The sequence below is a fragment of the Anoplopoma fimbria genome, chromosome 24 (genome assembly GCF_027596085.1).
Source record: "Anoplopoma fimbria isolate UVic2021 breed Golden Eagle Sablefish chromosome 24, Afim_UVic_2022, whole genome shotgun sequence".
In the NCBI taxonomy this organism is placed as follows: domain Eukaryota; kingdom Metazoa; phylum Chordata; class Actinopteri; order Perciformes; family Anoplopomatidae; genus Anoplopoma; species Anoplopoma fimbria.
Genome location: NC_072472.1, coordinates 19763284 through 19784769, shown reverse-complemented (window position 1 = coordinate 19784769; position 21486 = coordinate 19763284). Strand labels below are relative to the sequence as shown.

At 42.3% G+C, this 21486-nt stretch overlaps 1 protein-coding gene across 1 annotated transcript in view; it reads right to left on the bottom strand.

Moving 5' to 3' along the window:
* The window catches only part of cblb (Cbl proto-oncogene B, E3 ubiquitin protein ligase), a 60228-nt gene extending 46592 nt beyond the window's left edge, over nucleotides 1–13636 (bottom strand). Inside the window, exons 1-3 of the mRNA XM_054625543.1 lie at nucleotides 13431–13636; nucleotides 12207–12384; nucleotides 11430–11680 (exon numbers count right to left, since the gene is read on the bottom strand). Coding sequence (XP_054481518.1) covers nucleotides 11430–11680; nucleotides 12207–12374 — 419 coding nt within the window. The 5' untranslated portion in view covers nucleotides 12375–12384; nucleotides 13431–13636. The remainder of the gene's footprint in view (nucleotides 1–11429; nucleotides 11681–12206; nucleotides 12385–13430) is intronic.
* Nucleotides 13637–21486: the final 7850 nt, after the last annotated feature.

Genomic DNA, 21486 nt, shown 5'->3' with positions numbered 1-21486 from the left:
GATATACAGTATATTTAGATGGCTTTTCTCCCATCGACCTTCAACAATTGACTTTAACAATTTCTAAGTCCAAACCTTCCACATGTCTCTTAGACCTGATCCCGACTAGGCTGCTTAAGGAAGTTTTACCTTTAGTTAGCAATTCTTTATTAGAAATGATCAATCTGTCTTTACTAACCGGCCATGTACCACAGGCCTTCAAACTAGCTGCAATTAAACATCTTCTTAAGAAACCCACTCTTGATCCAGAGGTGTTGGCTAACTATAGACCTATATCTAACCTTCCATTCCTCTCTAAGATCCTCGAGAAAGCAGTCGCAAATCAGCTCTGTGACTTTCTACATAACAATAGTTTATTTGAGGATTTTCAGTCAGGATGTAGAGTGCATCATAGCATAGAGACAGCACTGGTGAAAATTACGAATTACCTTCTAATTGCATCCGACAAAGGACTTTGTACTTGTATTGTTATACCTTAGTGCTGCGTTCGACACCACTGACCATCAAATCTTTTTAGACTTGAGACTGGAGCATCTAATTGGCATTAAAGGAACCGCACTTAGCTGGTTTAAGTCGTATTTATCAGACCGATCTCAGTTTGTATATGTAAACAATGAAACCTCGATGAAAACCAAAGTCAGTAACGGAGTTCCTCAAGGGTCTGTGCCTGGATCAATTTTATTCACCTTATATATGCTTCCTTTAGGAAATATTTTTAAGAAAACACTCCATAAAGTGTCAGTTCTTTGCAGATGATACCCAGTTATATCTCTTGATCAAGCCAGACAAAACCAACCAGTTCTCTAAACTTCAAGCATGTCTTAACAACATAAAAACCTGGATGGCCTGCAACTGGCAGCTGTGGCTCACGAGGTAAAGCGTCATCACAGCACCTATGCCGTCACCCCATATTGAGGTCTTGACATCTTAACAAGGACATGGCTGGGACATGGCTGAGACACTTTCGAGTCAAGTTCATTTTGGAGTTAATTAAAATAAAAACTGGGGTAGCTGTGGCTCACGAGGTAAAGTGCTCACCCGTAACCACAAGGTTAGCGGTTCGAATCCTGGCCTCTACAGTCAACATGCCGAAGTGCCCTTGAGCGATACACCTAACCCCTCTGTGCTTCTTAGTAGCCCACTGCTCCTCAGGGATGGGTTAAATGTAGAAGGGACACTTTGTGTATCTATGTTTGTACATGACCAATAAAGCTGATATTCATTCATATTCATTTTTATGTAATCTTGTAAAATGTAGTTTTGGTGAGAAAATAGAATGAATACAGTATTTTGATTGAAGGAGCTTTTTACACAACAATAATAAAATAAAAATAAAAAAAACTCTACAGCTTATAATACATCATTATAACTTCTAATGCCAAGGACTATTTCTGATCAAGGCAAATATCAAAAAACAAATACTGGACCGATTAATGCTAAAGGTACTAAATAGCACACGCAGTACACAGAGTACTCGTGCAGTTCTATGTTCTATACATCTAGATAATTACAAAGTGAGCCAGGCATGATTTATTTGTGATTGCCATTTGTTCTTCTATTGAAAGCAGACTACGCTCAATCTCACTGCTGTTTGGATCAAATTATTTATGACATAGCAGCTCCCACTCAGAAAATAAATAAAATACAATGTCCAGGGACCGGAATAAAGTGAAAAGGGAACAGCAGGTTGAAGTGAGACACGGCAAAACACAGATTTGTGTTTTGCCGTTTGAAATTGCCTCGATAGCGCCCCCTACAATTTTTTCGAATAAATTGCCCGGGTGCTACGTTTGACCTAGATGCATGAAATTTGTTAAGCACATGTATCTCATGTGGACTTAAAAAAGGTCTCTTGGGACCATGCTCCAAACCCAACCGGAAGTCAGCCATTTTGATTTTTGTCTGAATATTCACCACTTTTTCAGCCATTTACAGGCGCTACACTTTGACAAACTCCTACTAGGGAATTCATCAGATCCACTTCAAATTTGGTCAGTACAATCTAAAGACCTTTGTGATTAAAAGTGATCAAACTTTTCGTTTAATGGAATGGCGTAGTCGTGGCGGGGCGGCCATTTTAGGTGATTCCATTAAACTGGCTGATGTAACTCCACTGGACTTGCTTGAATCTGCCCCAGACTTTACATGCTTGATAGCATTATTCAATTCAATTCAGTTTATTTTGTATAGCCCAGAATAAGGCACAGGAAAAACTCCCCTAAAAACCCCTTTAACAGGGAGAAAAAAGGAAGAAACCTATGGGAGAACGACAGAGGAGGGATCCTTCTCCCAGGATATGGTCTCAGGATGTCAACAAGCATATTTTCACTTACTGTCAAAGCGCCACCTTCTGCCGAAAGGAAAACAGCATTATTCAATTCAATTCAGTTTATTTTGTATAGCCCAGAATCACAAATTACAAATTTGCCTCAGAGGGCTTTACAATCTGTACACATGCGACATCCTCTGTCCTTCCCTCACATCGGCACAGGAAAAACTCCCCTAAAAACCCCTTTAACAGGGAGAAAAAAGGAAGAAACCTATGGGAGAACGACAGAGGAGGGATCCTTCTCCCAGGATGGACAGAATGCAATAAATGTCATGTGTACAGAATGAGCAGCATAACAGTTCTTAGATACAACACATTCAATGTATTATGTATTATGTGACCAACAGCATCTGATATACATGACATTTACATGATGTGGTCTACACTTGATATAGAACAGTATTATGCTTGTTTGTGTGTGTTATCTAGCACCACATAGTGAATACAGGAAGTGTTGGAATATTTGCAATAAGTGATTTCCAGTTTTTATAAAAACCTATAACACGTGGTTGCGTGGTCTGATGGTAGCAGACATTCCCGGCCGCGTCGGCCGCCGTCCCACCAGTAACACTGACGTGCGCAGAGCGCGAGGGCCCGATGCTTTAATTGCATCTTGAGACTGCACTGCTCACTGACAATGAAATAGATCTATTTTGGAGCAGATTGTACGTTCTAGTCCTTTGCTTTAAGATTCTACATGGTTTGGTTTGTTGGTCTTCCTCGTGTGTCCTTGCCATGCCCTGTGCCATTAAACTGGTTGCGTAATCTGCCTCGTTTGACAAGCGCCCCAGGAAAGCCAGCCCATTCATTAGGGCTAATGTACTCAGAGTGGCCAGAAACTGTTGGCTGACTACCACAGTTGTTACAGACATTCTTCAATGCTCATATACATGTATGTCCATTGCCTCGACAGCTCCAAACAGAACCATACCAAACCAAACAGGTTTCCACCAAAACATTTACTAAAAAACCCACTTTCAGCCACTTTTGAAGTAAAATAGAATCTTACAATCCAACTCTTTTTACATCCAAAACCCAAACTTGCTGACAGCGGCCTACATGGTGTCACTCCGTTGTTGTGGTGACACCTGCTATCGTACAGCTCAACCGCCCACTAGCTCTTTTCCTACTGGTTTCCTGTCACCTGAACCAGATCGCTACCCTCGGTCACAACTGTTGTTCCTCCAGCTCACTGTGACAATGTACATTTCCCTTCAAAACATTTGGGCAACTTTGAGAGGAGTCTCAAAATAATGATTTGACAATTAATAATGATAATTAAAAAAATACACTAGAAATGTTTTCGGGGAGACCTAAGGAAAAAAAGATCAATATTTCAGTTTCATCATAGTTTCATTTACTTGAGTCTTACCCATTTTGCTAACCAGTATGGATTTTATTTTTTTAATGTTTAAGTGTGTTTTTGTGTTTTGATGTGTTTGTACAGCTGCCAGCAGAGATATGGTGAGAGCAGAGTGGCCATGAGGGACTGTAATGGCTTCGCAAAGGATCAGACCCATGAGCTGATCTCTAACATGCTGCTGCTGACGCCACAAGGGTGTATGGAGGCTGGCGGAGAACAAACAGCTGCAATGAGGTTGAAGGGGAAAGCACAGAGTGCAGAGGAGAGGTGGTGGGTTAAAACACATAACAGGTCCAAGCCATAAGGTGGAAGAAAATGGGAAGGGAGAGGCACTCAGTGGAGTCACTGATTTTATGGTTTCTTAAGATCGTTATTAGCATCAATTATTCAGGCAAATCATTTGTCACAGAAAAGAGCTACAGAACACTGTCCATTTAGACAAAGAGACAGAGAGACACAAGAGGAAAAATGAGCTCCTTAAGGCGTTGAAACATTTGAAACAAAACGGAAACCTGGAATATGGCTGGATGGTGTATCTCCAATATGGTCAATCAGGACAAAATTGGTAAACGGATAGTAAGGAGTGTCTATAATGGGAATTCCTGGATGATGAATGTTCAACTAAAATGTTCTGTAGTGGCCTTAGTAATACTGCTCTTAAAGTGTACTGAAGCAGCATATTACATGCCATGGTTAAGATTGTTGGAGTATAGTAATTGAGGGCTGTCAGCAGCACGCTGTATAAGCCTGCTGATGTCGTAATGGAGGACTGTTCCTGTTGAACAAGAGGTTTGCTGTGGGGGACATTTTACAGGGGGCATTAGCATGATTGTATTGAATACAGTTTCAAAAGTATTTTTCCATGACATTAGAAAAGGAATATACTGACAAGAAATGCTGACATTGTTTAAATAAAAACTATGTTGTCATTAACTCTTTAATAGCCTAATAACTTAAGTTTCTTAATTACATAACTAAATCTAGATCGTAAATCGGCTGATATTAGCTCATTTAAAATATGTTAATGTATTGCTTCATATCGTATTAGTGAAAATGTGGGTTGTATGCCCATAAGTAACAAAAAATTGCAGACCAAACTATGTTTAAGGCAACTTAGAAACAATGCTTACTTTAGTTTATCCACTGACAAGTTGATTTTTTAACTTAAAATATCCCACTCAGTATGTGTCCCGTCACAATTCTTAAAAAAAAAATCTAATGTAAAGAGGTGATTATGGCTGTAATCCTTTACTAGGTTACAGCAGTCTAAGTAAACGTTTCAGTGAGTTGGGTTTAAGTTCACGGAGTCATAGTGGAAGTACTCCATGGTCCTTTCCACACGATCTGTTGACAGCAGATTGAGAGAAAACCTAAGTGAGAACAGTGAGTAAGCCTAGCAACAACCCTTACCACACACACACACACGCACACACACACACACACACACACACCCCTCCCCCAAGCTCTGAGCCTCTGGTTCATGACTGAACACTCAGGCTTCCTCCTATGGTGCTCCGCTTCCTTCCAGCGTGGTTCTACTTTCTGGAAACTTACTCATCTCAGCCAGGCTCAGCCCTTTAAAATCTTCCATGGGAACGTATGACATCATCACTTCAAATACCCTTCTACTTGCTGTGACGTACTTACGTGGGGACGTTCTACAGAACTGATACAAAAGCACAAGTTTATACATGTGGCTTCTGGGGATCAAAGGAAACCCAATTTTGTCAACAAAGTATTTAATTAATATCTTAATAGACGTACTATAACAAATACAATAGAAGAAAAGGGGATTGGGACAACCAGACCACTTTGATTCATACAGTGAGCAACAAATGATGCTGTCTCGTTTTAAATTGTCAGTTATGCCACAAAGTGATTTAAGACAGCAAGAAATGTGATTATTCAACAGGAAAACTTCCTGTCCTTTCAGTTTAGTAATTCAATCACATCACTTCTATGAACAGGTAAGGTCTAGTTCACACTTCCAGACTTTAGCCCTGATTTTCCACTCAGACTGTTTTTGGAGCTTCCTGACAACATCCCCAGAGCAGAGCCAAATCCGTGTTGGCTCGGTGCTTGCACATTGGTGCTATGTGTGAACAAAGACGCGATGCGAGAGGCTCGCCAGTACTTCACAGACGCATTCGAGACATCCAGCAGGCTAAATCTGTGAACCTGTTGGGGAGTCTGTCAGGGAGCTACAGCCAATGAAAGTGCAAAACATGGGCTGAGGGGAAACCTGCGGGAAGAGTCGCCTTGCCTGCAGCCTACCTGTATGTGCTATGTGTTGAATTTGCAACATGGACCAAGTCGTTTTCCCCCAATAAACTTGGCTTAGTCTGTGAAATTAGACTAAGCACTGAGCTACGCTATACCTTGGTACTTCTAGAGACAGAAAATTATAAATGAGTTGATTAAAATATTTAAGTGATGGAGTAATCTAGAAAAACATTTTTCTTTTTGTATTCTTAAAGCCCAAAATACTGATGTTAGAGAAACCAGCATTACTGTTGGTCACATCAAAATGTTACAAAATACTGAGCAGGACACTCTCCACGATGAGTCAGGGGTTATTCACAATCAGATGGGGGCAAACAAGTAGATTGGTTGGGGAGGGCGGTCAGATTGTCTTTTAACTGCAACACTCTGCTTCCTGGCAAAAGAGGTGCCCTTTAATCCAGCTGATTTAGATACAATATATATATATATATATATATATATATATATATATATATATATATATATATATATCAATAACTGACGGCCAGGTTAACTTGTCAGAGGCAGATATTAAATGTTCAGCCTCAGCAAATGACATTGGACGCAGTGAATTGAATCCTTTGCAGCAGTGCGTAATGAAAGCCACGGCTCTTGTGTTTGTCAATGTCATTTAATGCTGTGGTTGCAGACGGTCTGTCCTGAGAAGAGTTTTCAATGATCTCAGAAAAGATTAATCTGGCTGAACGAATAATTATATCAGCAGTTTTGACCATTGTGTGCAATTTTGACTCATCTTCTAAACCAATGCCTCTTTTCTAATGTAGAAAGAAGTTCAGTCATTGCCAAGGTGTTATGATGCCAAAGGATCGTTCTGGAAAAATATGTAATTAAAAGGATCTTGAAAAAATGTCACGAAACCTATTTGCCTAATTAAATAAAAACAAACTGCAAAACTCACATGAGGAGCTCCTGGGCATTTTGAGGCAAAAAAAGGCTACAAAAGGCAAAAAAAAAAAGGTATTGTTCTTTTTAAAAAGAACAGTTGTTTGCAATAGTCTACCATATTTCAATATCCTAATTAATATTCCTATCACAGTTAATGTCTTTCTCAGCATGGGAAAAAGAAAGATGCAGCGGGACAGGGGATCAGGTGGTCCAATGTGGAGACTAGGACAATGTAGGCTGGGGGGTTGGGTGTGACCCATGAACATCAGATGGCTTAAAGCAGAGTGGTGTGTAATATGTTTATTTTATTTATGAAATTCATGGTCAGTGTTTCCACTAGGATCTTGCTGATCAAAGGGGGTCCCTGGGGTTTGCGCTGGCTGAATTTGTATAATTCTTGTCTTATTTTTGGTTCGATAAACAGTAAATTAATCAAATGAAGTGCTCCGTAATGCTATTTTCCAAGCTACTTTAGCCATCACATTTTGCAGGCCACCGCTGTAAAATATATACACTACTTGCGAGACGTGGTTTTACACCGATATATGAATTGTCCCGTACCACAAGGTTTGGTTCAGGCTAAGCAACAAAGCAAGACACCTAACCCCAAAGCTCTTCATTGCAGCCCAAGCTCCTCCGGGATGGGTTAAATGCAGAAATTAATCAAATAATTTCCCCATGACTAATAAAGGATTGATTATTATTATTATTATTATTATTATTTACGTTTCAGGCTAAAACAAAGCTAGCTAGCTCTTCGGCTAAAGTTAGCTGAATGTAGCTCCATCAATTGTCCATTAAAGCGAGCGTTGCAAGACTTTCTGGGATCATGAGCATGACGACCAACATGCACCGGACAATTAGTTTGATGGAAGATATTGAATGGAGATTGATTCGAAGAGGCTAGACCACTGAAGTGAGTAAAGCCATTTATGACCAAGTTGCATCTTTCTTTTACTAGCTTCCCAAACAAATGCAAGCGCTAGCCAGATCAAGATCTTTACGACACACGTTTGTGATGCTCCACAGTAACCTCCACAATCAGCTCAAAATGAATGTTCCTTGTAGTTGTTTGAATAAGCAGGTAGGGATTACGGAATGGGCCTACAGCCAACAGACCCAAGGGGCCCCCTGGGGTCAAGTGGGCATCTGTACATATTAACAAGGAGTTGAGACTGTATTGATTAAATAGTAAGATATTCAGTATTTGAGTCAATTTGAGTATGAAAAACCATATTCACATTTAATAGCAGTATAACGTGGAAGAAAGATGTGTGGGGTAACTATATGTATGCACAAGTTCAAGACTGAACATGGTCCTTTGACACTGCGCTGAGGTCTGAAATGTTTTGGCCAAGATCTATAGGGTTGCCTAGAGATTAAACTTGGTAGCAGAGAGAAATGGAATTCATTGTGATTACAGTCATTGTTGCATTGCCATTAGCACTGGAGTTGGTCATATTCCAGGGTTTTTACACCTCAACAGGAAGGAAGCTGGCAGACAACTGACTTTTGAAAACAAGACCTCTGGTTGAAGGACAGTCTTCCTGTTCCCTCGGACGACCCGCTGCCTCCGAAATGAGCCACGCTTTATATAGGAGTGGTATAGTATGTCTGATAGCGCATGTCAAAGCAGTGGACGAGACAAGAGAAGCTGCTTAAGACTTCTCTGTCTTCAAGTTCAGTCCAGCAACACCTGTCCACAAAGTAACAGCTCATCCTCATGTAATAAAAGTAGAATCCATAAAGTCAATAACACCAGTCAACAATGAATCAGATCTTGGAACAGTTATACAAAATAGTTTTTGCCAGTAATGCAATAATGTGTCCATGTAATGCAACATTGACTGGAAACTGTACTGTGTTTGTACCTTTTAAATAAAAGTGAGGTGTCAAAAACTCAAATTCCATATTCAGTCATTTAAGTAATTAAATGACAAAATGAAAATGTGGCCACAAGGGGCACTAAGGATCTCCTACCTGGTTTTAGTCTTTAATAAAGCAGGAGGTGTAGGCAGGGTCAGAAGACTGGGTGTTTTCCTTTCTTAACTCATTCTGCACCCAACTGCACTTCTCTCACTGCTTATCAAAAATAATTCATTCCATCTATAAGGAAAGCTGACACATCCTGCCTCTCAAAATCTAATGCAAGTATGAAAGATTCCATGTTAAAAGCAGGGGTTAGACATGTATGTCTACTTTTAACAATGTCTGTTTAAACCTGCCTAGAATGTGAGAGGCAGAGGTCAGTGTTGTGGTTCTAGGGGGGATGAAGGGAGTTGCAGTTTGAATCTTGAAATGTTACGACGAGCAAACAAAAAAGCCAAATATCAATGTGCTGAAAAAAATGGTGATTAAACTTTGACATTCAGTTTGGAGAAACATCTCATATGTCCTAATTTTCTGTAAATGCTGCAGCGATGTGTAGTGTTGACTGTTTACACTATTTGCACACATAGATACATCAAGAAAAACAGCTAGGTGACTTTTTGAGAGCTCAACCAGTGAGAAAATATATGAACAGGATGTAAAGTGCATGGGGATTTTCCCTCTGCACATGGTTACCAGAGAGAGCTCCTGAGAATCACCGGAGCCTTTCACACTCTAATTATCTCACACTTTTCTCTTGCGCAACCTGTTTTAATAAATGATAGGAATAAAGAACTGAATTATTATTTTTTGGGGTTCTTTCAACTTTTTTGACCGTATCAATAAAAGTTGAATCAAACCATTGAAAACATACACTGGTTTATAGTGAGGCAGTCCATTGTTTTTTTAGAGTACTTAACTATAATTCAAAACAATTTTACTACTTACTGGATTCATCCTGTCTCTTTATCCTAAACATGCACTGCTCCAGTCCATACTAAGTGATCATAATGCTCATTGTTAAAGAGTAAATCATGCAAGCTGAAAGCAAATTTTGTTGTATTATTCCAAAATAATGTGTTAAAAAAAATACTATATTTTGGTTGACTTAATAATGGCAGACTTTGAGTTCAGCAGTGTCAGCAACTTGACTATCCTTGTGCTACAGTAACGTCATATTTCTAGTATAACGTATCATAAGATAAAGCATACAGTATTAGCAAGTGCAGCAGCATATGAAAACACAAACAACTGCAACTTTTATTTTCTTCTGAACAAGCCCGCTGTTTTCTATTCTCCCTCCAACTCTCCACTCTTTCACTTCTCCAGCCAAGCCTCCCTTCTCTCTTTAATCTGAGTCAGTCAGGCTCATGTATATCACATCCTGATCACAGTGGGCTGCTTTAAGTAAAGATGACATGCCAGACGGTTACAGGCAACAAACCAAAATCTGATTCCTTTTATATGTCGCAGCTTGAAAATTAGACCATGGAGAGAACAGAACTGCTGGGAGTCCTTCCTGTAACCCTGGTAAACTGGGCAAACCTCTCACTTATGATCGCCATCATCACCATCACTGTCATCACAGCACCTATGCCGTCACCCCATGTTCAGGTCTTGACATCTTAACAAGGACATGGCTGAGACACTTTCGAGTCAAGTTCATTTTGGAGTTAATTAAAATAAAAACTGGGGTAGCTGTGGCTCACGAGGTAGAGCGCTTGTCCCACAACTACAAGGTTGGTGGTTCAAACCTGGCCTCTACAGTCAACGTGCCGAGGTGTCCTCGAGCGAGACACCCAACCTCCCCGCGCACTTCTTAGCAGCCCACTGCTCCTCAGGGATGGGTTTGTACATGACCAATAAAGCTGATATTCATAATAAGATGACATTTAAGATTAGTAACTTGCAACTCAATTAAGAAATAGTGAGCTCTAGAACAAAAAGTAGTTTTTTGAGATATGGCTTATGAGAACTACTTTTTATATTCACCACACAGTATTAGCTCTGATATTCAATGTGCCATATGTTAGTGAATTGTTAACATCTGTAACATGAAACACATATAAAGTCCAAAACTGAGCAATAGACGAAAAGTAGCATTTAGTTTTGATGAAACTTAATTTCCGACATCTCCGGATTGCCATTGTGACCATGATTGTCGGTGAGTAAGAAAACGAGCGCAGTGATGCCAGACACAACTCACATCCTGTCTATTATCATAAAGTGACAACTGAATAGAGGGCATCCTACGACATGCTTAAACTACAGAATACCGCACACTGCATTAGAACTAGGGGACGTGAACAGAGTGTACCTTCAGTACAAGAACATTTAATGCACATATCACCAACAGAACTGTAACACTTATTAAACTACTATCAGATTGTCTTTGTTAACCATTGTGCCTCAGAGGATGATCATTTGTCCACTACGAAGCAGGCCCGGCTACCACTCTACACAGTCTGTGAGCTGACCAGGCTCCACATTGATGGAACAAACACTCCATTGATATCAGGACAGCAGAAGTTCTATACATCCCCCACCACAGACTGAAAACTCACCTGCTACTCGGTCACCACAGGTCAAGTCAGTTACCCTCTGTACGCCATGAGCACGGTAACCCTCCATTGTCATGTCAAAAGCCTCCATTAAGTAAAACAATAAAAAAAAGAATTGAGCAAAAAAATGCCCCCTCACCTGTCCTGTGACTGCTCCTCATACATCCTCTCCTTTCCGTCTTTGAAGAGCCGGATGGCCCGTTTGGATTTCCTCATGAGGCTATCAATGTAGATTTTAAAGTAGTCATTCTCACTGAGCTGCGTGAGTCTCTGGTTCTCTTCATATTTGCCCAGTGTAAGCCGCAGGTGCTGGTAGGCGTCAGGTAATATATCCAGGATATACGGTGGACTGTTTTTCAGCTGGAGTCTTGGATTTTGGCAGAGGCGGACCTGTGGCAAAGACATTTTTTGATGAATGCTGTGAGTTGTGGATCACATGTAAAGTTTCTTATCTAGAATGCTGATCTGTTGATTTTTGATGTGACCTCTTGAACATAAAGCTCCTAACCTCAAAGGCAAACTCTATGATGTCTCTGAGGCTGTATAAAGACTATTAAGCAAATTACTTCAGTGTCCTTATTTCAAAGTGGACAAGTCTCCACCTGGGTATTAACAGGTCAGAAAACTTACTAACAATGTTCCAGTACCTTTATTTAGATCTGGTTGAATTAGGTTAAATGAACTGATGTTCTGTTGTTCTTGGACAGACACACACAGGTATCATAGAGTTTTACAGATATGTACCAGCTAAGATTTGTAACATTAGAGGATATCAAACATACAGTACACAATCAGAAAATGATCACAGAGCACATGTGCACCCCATAGGCATTTGCACCTCTCCATGTGCATCTACAACAAAGTTCCTCCTACCATCTGGCAGACAGGCCTAACGAGTTCATCACTCCAAACTTACAACTTTGTCCATGAGTTTCCAGGTTTTCTCCACAGTTCGCCGGTCGGCAGCCGCTTGTTTCGGTGGCCCCACTGCATCCTGGATGGCATCAATGATGCCTAAAATCCGACCCTTACTTCGGTTCGGTCCTCGTCCTCCAGGGTTTCGGCCACTAAGAGCAGTTGCCATCTCCTAAACACTGAGCCAAGAAAATAAATTAAACGGTAATCAAATTGCCTTTTTTCCAGTTTGTACAAATAATCAGCTACAGTTAACCTATTGTTTGCTTCCTATTTATTCTAAGATGTATTTTTTTGGCTGCATTATTTTGTCAATGGTATCCATTGAGATCATTCCTCAACTTTTACATGAAACAAAAAAAGGGCTGGATCAAAAGTGCACTCTGTGGACGTGTTAGAACAGTACACATGCTGATGTTATTACTATTAATACTGGTCAACAGATACCTAAAAGGTCTCTTTGCCCAACAGGCTCTTCGTGAAAGTGGTTCAAGGATCACTAGAGGTCTGAAGGTGTTCAGATGGTCCTCAGCTCAATGGCAATTAGTTCACTGTTATGCTATTTGCTAGATGTTATTATGATGAGAGAATGTGTTTGTATGACTATTCAGAAGTGTCATTCTCCCTCACCTACAGTGCAGCGGTGATGGAAGCCTGTACAACATCATAACTTGTTTCAAATGCTTATAATAGCTACTGCGGTGGGGTTCATTGTTAAGTGCTTTTGTCTGTTTAGTCCCTGATATGACAGTTAACCTCCTTATGTAGTTCATGCTGTTGTCTTACCTCGGTAGTGTTATTGTCCACTGATCATGCTATTTTCGTACTAACTACTGATTGAAATGCAAAATGAAACTGTTACCAGAATATACGTCACAAACTGATGATTACAGGTTTTTACAGAGATTAGACTAAGGATACATTTAAAGTCAATTCTCATTTTGTGATCGACTACTATATGGACTTGGTGTGCTAGTATTGCTATTGTTGACAACAACTTGTATTGATCCGGTGTTACTCGGAGTGTTATTAAGGCATCATCCTAGAACTATCTTCTATTGTTTCTGTGGGGCTGGTTTTTTTGAAGCGCCTCTGACTGAACTGATAGAGCTAATCGCACAACAAGAAAAAGAGATTCCTTTATGGTCATTGTGAATTTTTAAACAGGAACTCAAATGAATCGGTCATTAACGGGGGGAGGGGGGGACACGTAGTTCTAACTTACCAAACCACCAGGGACTGTCTGCTGGGATCCCTGCTGAACTCGGTCCACATCCAGCCAACAAAAATGAAGGAGTGTCCAAGTGTCCAGAGGGAAAGAGTAGCAACGATAGTATCAAGCGTGTTTAATCCCGTGACCTCATAATAATACTACATATTTATTAGACGTCTCGTAAAAGCTGCTGTCGGAGGAGCTGGATAAACGCGAACCTGAGACTTCTGGGCTACAGTAATGTTTTGTACAGCCACATCAGCTTCAAGTTAGATATCATAAAAAAAAGACACATCCGGTTACCATTTCAAAATAAAGTATTAGTATACAAAAACAAAATGACATTGAATTTTGCGTTTTCATGTTTTATCGAATTATGTCGTTCAATGAAGTGTTTAAAATGTACCAGGTTCAAATACCCCAGTATTGTTCTTTCCACCCAATAGAGTACGTTTCTTTCCTTTAATCTTAAGGAAGTAGGGCTACTTCCGGTAGGGTCCGTCTTGAAGCCACTGCTCCAGCGGTAGGAGGGTCAATGGAAGTATGAAGCAATATTTTCCAGGAACCAACCAACGCATTGACAGAAGCGCTAGACGGACACTCATTGGTGCTCTGCCAGGATGTCATAACGTCAAGTTTGAAAGACTCAGAGAGGACAGCGACTTCCGGTCTCCACTCTCGATTTAAAGGCTTTTGGATTACCCAAACTGGACAAAGTTAGCAGCTGACAGGTGATAATATTGTCACTGAAACAACATGGTCCTGAACGTTTCCCTCTTGAGCTTTTTAGTAATTTCCAAATAGGCTTCCTTGTGTTCATTTATTTTTGTTGTTTCTATATTATTATGACTAGACAGGTAAGTCTATAGGCATGAGTATTCTGATAAAGCACTTAAAAGGAACAGATTAAAGGCAAAACAGTAAAGGGTCATTTTTTATAACCAATAGATACTATTTATATTGGTAATTATTTTAACAACATCTATGCCTACACATGTTGACGTGTATGCTCACTTAATTTTAACATTCACAAAACAGTTTTTAAAGTTTCTTTGTTGTCAACACGTTCTTTATGCTCAACAATTGCATCACTGTAGAGCCTTACATTCAAGGATGGTGCCATACCAGTCCAATTAGTCTTGCTCTTTAGCTGTATATCTCCCACTTTTTCAGTAAAAAAAATGTAGCCTCGTATGTATGTATGTATGTATATGTCAGAATTCCACTTAATTTAACTTAATTGTATTCTCGTTTCCCATTGCAGCACAACATTATACTTTTATTTTGAAGGCAAACTGGCCTTACTTCCGGTATTGTTTTTGTTTGATTATCGTGTCTTGATGCAGCCACAGAGGAAGAAGGTAGGAGTAAGGCCGCTCCCAAATAAATCCTAACTCTGAAAAAACGAGCAGTGTTCTACCGGAAATGTCTCAAGATGCGGTGTGGGTGTACTATGACTGAGTACAAAGGCAATAAGACAGTTATGAGGCTATTACACTTATATAGTATTAATTACAACACAATAATAAGAATAAACCAGTTAAAAAGTTAAGAGGGATAGTCCTGCATACATATAATATCAAACATATAAGATATATGATTGCATTGTGATTAGCCTGAATATTGGAATGGCAACTCCACTTAAAATACTGTCAAAGGAAACATAAAAAAATAATAAAAGTTTCGTCATCTGTGTCTAAAAGACATGTTACAATGTGACAAAACATAAATGCAGGTGGATTATCTTTACTTTCACTCTTGGCTTTACTTTTATCTTTAACTTTCATTTATTTCTGAATTTAGATTTTTAGTTGAATTTAGATGTAGAAATCTATCATACACCAAATGTGCATCACACAATAGAAAATGGTCTAAATGCTAATACATTAAAGAATCAATCAACACACTGAGTGGCAATCAGGCAATCATAATGTCAATAACACAATCAATAACGACTTAATTGATTAAATGATTGTTTATGTATATATTTTACAGTAATTCAATAGTGACTGAGAAGAAAGCTAAACCTGCCTGCACTGACTTTTACAGTTTGTTTGTTATGTAATCTTGACTTTTTTTTATTGTTAATTTGTATTGCAATACAAGAGACATTACATGAACCGAAAAACAAGAGGAAGACAAGAACAGTGAATACAGTGTAAGAATAACAAAAATATTTATAAAGTTGGTGATCTTGACATTAATATTAGAATTCTGGAGAAAAAGGTTGTGCAGAGGGCCAGTTTAAAAGCTAGATCAGAATCAGAAACGGTTTTACGTACGTTACACATACAAGGAGGTTTGGATTGGTAAATGGTGCATGACAATAAACATGCAAAAGTAAAAGACATAATTTAAATGGAAAATATGAAAAATTACAATAAAATATAATAAACAGATTAGGAGTATGTTTAAATCAAGTATGTTATTAAACTGACAAGAGTAGTAGAGTTGTGCAAAGGTGTGTAACTGTTAGTAATTTTCCTGGGGATTCAAGAGTACGAGTCAGTGAGGGTCCCTGGCTTTGTTAATAAGCCCAACCGCAGACCGGAGAAACAATTTTTACCAGGGTGAGAGGGGTCGGCTACAATCGTTCTTGCCCACCTCAGAGTCCTGAAGGCAAACAAGTCATGGAGCAGAGCAAATGAAGCGCCTGATGGTAAGCCTTGAGGGGAAATGGTGCTGATTGTCCGAGAGTCAGGGATGTGTTTCCCCAGCTTTACATGCTACTACTTGTCAGACAGAACGTCTGTGATCCACTTGCAGGTGGAGTCAGGCACGTGCAGCTGAGAGAGCTTGTCCTGCAGCAGAGGCAGGATGATGGTGTTGAAGGCAGAGCTGAAGTCCACTAACAGGATCCTGGTGTGGGTTCCTGAGGAGACCAGATGCTGGAGGATGAAGTGGAGGGCCATGTTGACTGCATCGTCTACAGACCTGTTGGCTCTGTAGGTGAACTGCAGAGAACCCAGCAGTGGGTTGGGGAGGGTTTTGAGGTAGAACAGGAAAAGGCAATCAAAGACTTCAAAATCACAGAGGTCAAGGCAATCGGCATAAATGTCATTTCACTAGCAAGGGCCATGCCAAAATAATGATAGTTAAGTGATTTTATTATGAGAAGAATTATTGAATAATGCAAATGAGTAATGGTAGAGAAGAACAAGATGAGGGTAGAGGTCCTGTGATCAGGCGAGTCCAGGTATCTGACGTGGTCGGCGGGGGAGAGGGAGACTCAGGATGGGGGTTCTGTCTCGGGTTGAAGTAAGGCCGAGCCAGCTACAGACCCCCAAAAGATTGGGTAGAGCTGAGGTGAGCGTGGGCTAGACGAAGGTCGTTGAGGCTATTTCGGATGTAGGATTGGTAGGCCTGGGATGACCGACGCCCTAGGACTCAAATTGTCTGGTCGGAGATGCCTAGTCTGGCTGCCATGGAAGCTGCTCCTATGCAGAAGGAGTGTATTTAGTAGTGTTCGGGAGATATGCCGGAGATGTGAAGAATTCGACGGAAATATTTGTTGAACCAGAACCGGGTGGCTATTTTCCCGTTTTCGGTGATGAAGAGTGGGTCTTGAGGAGAGGTGTGTGCTGCGTACCTGGCCTGGATGTATTTTGACAGTGGCTCGTACGGGCTGAGGAAAGTTTAGACGGAAGATGTAGATGGGAAATGACGTTCCTAGCTGGTCGGTTTTACTTCTCCGGCATGTGAATATGAGAGAGTCTGGGGTGTGAATGGTGATGTCGGACAGACTTGGATCGAGGGATGGCTTGTAGATGGATGAAGTTGGAGCGAATTCTGAACACCGGAGTAAGCTGAAGAAGGCAAGCAGGAACATGGATTCCAAAGTTAGGTCGACCGAGGGGGATGAGTAACCTGATCGAAGTGAGAGGATGCAGAGGCTGAGTAGGTCAGATGTTAGTGGCGGTTTTCTTAGGCCTTTGAGCAGCATGGACACGTGAGCATAGGAGATATAGGGGCAATGGCTGCCGCTGGCTAATTTGAAGATGAAGTTGATTCCTGATAGGTAGGTCTGAATGGTGGAGGAGCAGATTTTTAGAGTGGAGTGGGCGTGGGTGATGAAGTTACAGATTGACAAGACGTCGAATGAGGGGAAGGACATTACATTACATTACATTACAGTCATTTAGCAGACGCTTTTATCCAAAGCGACTTACAGGAAGTGTATTCAACATAGGTATTCAAGAGAACTACTAGTCACCAGAAGTCATCTTAAAGCATAAACCAGAGCAAAAGTATAGTGCAGAGGCAAATTACTACGAAAACAATAATTGCAACAGACTAATACGAATATAATAAGTGCTACAAACTACTACGACTAGGATAAGTGCAGTAAACGAATACGAATTCAATAAGTGCAGCGAACTGATACGAATACAGTGAGTGCAACAACTAATACGAATACAATAAGTGCTACGAGGAAGGCTCAGGGTAGTGCTTCTTGAAGAGGTGAGTTTTCAGCGTGCGCCGAAAGATGGGCAGCGACTCTGCTGTCCTGACGTCAGTGGGGAGTTCATTCCACCACTGAGGGGCCAGGACAGAAAAAAGCTGTGACCGGGTGGATCGGCCGCAGGGACCTCTGAGCGACGGGGCAACCAGTCGCCCCGAGGCAGCAGAGCGAAGTGGTCGGGCGGGGGTGTAGGGCTTGACCAAGGCCTGGAGATAGGAAGGAGCTGTTCCTTTCACTGCCCTGTAGGCTAGCACCAGAGTCTTAAACTGGATGCGAGCTCTTACAGGGAGCCAGTGTAGAGAACGGAGAAGGGAAGTTGTGTGGGAGAACTTGGGGCGATTGAACACCAGACGTGCTGCAGCTTTCTGGACAAGCTCCAGAGGTCTGATGGCCGACGCCGGGGCTCCGGCAAGTAGTGAGTTGCAGTAGTCCAGGCGGGAGATGACCAGTGCCTGGATGAGCACCTGCGCCGTCTCCTCACTGAGGAAGGGGCGAATCCTCCTGATGTTGTAGAGGAGGAATCTGCAGGGACAGATTGTAGGTGTTGAAGTACACCTTGAAACAGTTCCAGCCGGTTAGGTAAGCGGAGAGTATGCATGGGGGTAGGTTGTTAAGGATGGCTTCTTGTGACGCTTTTGAAAGGTTTGCCAGGTCTGGAGCTAGTTGAAGGTGGTGGCTGAAAACGGCGGGATTGGAGTTGGGTGGATGTCCGAGTCTGGAGCCAAGAGTCTGAATTTCTGGGAACAGAAATGAGACAAAGAGTCGGATATGAGATTTGACACCTGGGGACATGAGCTGCTCGGAGGAGAAACTGGTGTTGGGCGGATATTAATGTGAGTCTGCGCATGAATTGCATGATTGCTGGAGAGCGGGATCTGGCTTTGTTTATAATTTTTCTCACTACTGCAGTGTTGTCTGAATGAATGAGCATGGACTGATGGATACAGCTCGTAAAGTGCAGATGAAGGGGAACCTGACTGTGCGTCTAGGTGATTGAACTCTGGGGGACATTTGGAGGCGAACCATCTCCCGCTTGTAGTAGCCTCCAAAGCCTATGGAAGGGGCTGCGTCGGTGTAGAGCTGGATATCCTCGGGTTTAGTGATGAAATCATTGTAAAAAAAAAACGAGGCTAGAGCCTTTACCTTGACTGGTGTGCTGAGGTGCCATGCTAGTCAGTCTGCCGGCGTGGTTGGATTATGGGGGCAGGTGTTTCTTGCGCGAGCGCTGCCGCAGAAGGAGCAGACGTGCAGGAGTCCGCAGTTGGAGAGAGAGCAGCTGAGATGGTTAAAGTTATTGCACACCATTGGATTGGCCGCCCTCGTTTGTCGACGCCCTTGGGGATGGGCACGTTGACCGAGGGGCGTATGTCGATGGGCTTAGGGATGATGGAAGGAGGTGGTGCTGCGGAAGATAAGCAGTTGAATGCAGGGTTGCTGCATGAGGAGGAGGGGCGTGAGCTAAGTGGAGCAAAGGTAGTGCAGGCTGAGGCTGGGTGTGAGGGAGCCCCGCATAGCTCGCAGGAGAGAGATGTATGGGCTGCGAAAATGCGGCAGTAAAGCTCTGAATCGAGGGTGCCCCAGTAAGTCCCCTGATTGAACTGTTGTAAGCGCCCTGCTGCCTGGGTAGCGAAGAGGACATGGTAGCTGTAGAAGCCTGTCCCCCCGAAACGTAAAGCCATGTCGAGGATAATTGAGAGGTAGTCATCCAGCTCTGGTCTTCGAGCTGGATGGATGGAACAGATGGTATCGCGGTAGAGGGAGAAAGCTAGAGCGAATTCGGTTGGAGTGAGATTTTTTGATTGTTTATCCTGGAGAGATCAGACACAGAGGGGGCAGGCACAGGGGGAAATATGACCTGGCCCCCTCTATGGGGGGCTGCTGATGCTGGCTGCAGCCCTGGAGGAGGAGGTGCCGTCGCGTCACCGATGACAGTCGGTGGCCCACGTGACAATGCGGTAAGCGGCCCTGGAGGAGGAGTTGCCGTTGCGTCACCGATGACAGTAGGTGGCCCACGTGACGATGCGGGAAGCGGCTCGGAATCTGTTGGGGCCAGAGATCTGGTGGATGCCAAGTAGAGTTGGAATAACCTTGTTTTATTGTCGGAGCGGCTGAAGGGAATGTGTTTGTCCTTTAAAGCGTGCTGGAGACGAGCCACGGTCCAATCTCTGATGCTAGTCTCATGTCTAATGGATGAGGGAGACGCGTGGCGAGCGCGCCGTGGAGGGCTATTGGGGGTTGAGCGTGAGGGAGGCGGGTGGTGAGGAGAGCGGTCGAGCCGGCTTCCGCGTCTGCAGTGGCTGTGGTGGCCGCAGGTCCTGGGCCTCGCCGATGGTTGAGAGGACGCCCGAGATCGGGTCGGAGTTGGAGGGATCTCGTTCGTGGGTTTGGATGCAGGAGCCGGCGACACCGGGGAATGTGAACTGTGAAGCGCAAGCGGCTTTGTTGGAAAGTTTGGCTGTGATCGGACTGATGTCGGGTTGACGGAACTGATGGAGAATCGCTGCCGAATAGATCGTCACCTGAATCTGATGGGTTGAGCTGCAGTTCGGGATCCATGGTGAGTTACTTTTTGTTTAAACTATCTAATGTTCTGAGCTGTCACACGAAACACGTTCTGTCTTCTAGAAAATGGAGACGAACAGTGCTTGATGGGATGACCAGGTATAAGTAGACTTAACTTCATTAAGTCCTGTGATCCTTGTTTTTTTGAGGACGGGGATGATGCTTGAGGACATAACTCACCCTGGTGCATGATGGCACACAGCTGTCTTCACATAAGCTGATGTATGATGTCACAGCCTCCGTGTACCCATAAAGACTGTTGTTAGAAGTACTGAAGACATCCCAGTTTGTACAGCCTAAACATGCCAGAAGATCCTCAATAGCTTCACTGATCCACTGTTGATTTCCTCACAACAGGCTGGCAGAGCTTTAATTTCTGCCTGTACGCATAAATCAGGTGGACCACAATATGGTCAGAGTGTCCCAGTCCAGCTCAAGGAATTGCGTTAAAGGCCCCACTTATTGTGCAGTAACAGGGATCTTAAATGTTCTCCTCTCTGGTCGAGCATTTAATAAACGGTCTGTATTGTCTATGTTGGAAGAGCCGAGAATGATGCAAATCAAAATTCTAATTCCTTGGTCACAAATTACTAGGGTGACACGACGTTAGCACCGAGGTGATAGAGAAAACAATTAACTAAAAAGACAAAAAACAAGTATAAATGTAACCCAGAGTTTCTCCCTTCCGGAGGTGCCGACCTTGCTGTGTATGCAGGAGGCCTGTTATCACACACTGTTAGAGACACACACACACACCTGTTGTCTGACATGCACACACAAGTACCATCTGGCTTATGTTGGCCTTACATTGATTGTACATCCAGACGTTCGCATACACACACACCTGTTTTGTTATGTACTTTCAAACGCTTACTTATACTTACTGACTTACTTATTGACACACACGCATGATTTATGCTGGCTTTTGCAGACAAGGAGCACATATACCAAAACAAATATAACCGTATAGTGGCTCCGTAGTTATTCATTTATGCTTTGCCTATGAGCACTGCTCTATCCAGATGGCCCCATTTCACTTAGACA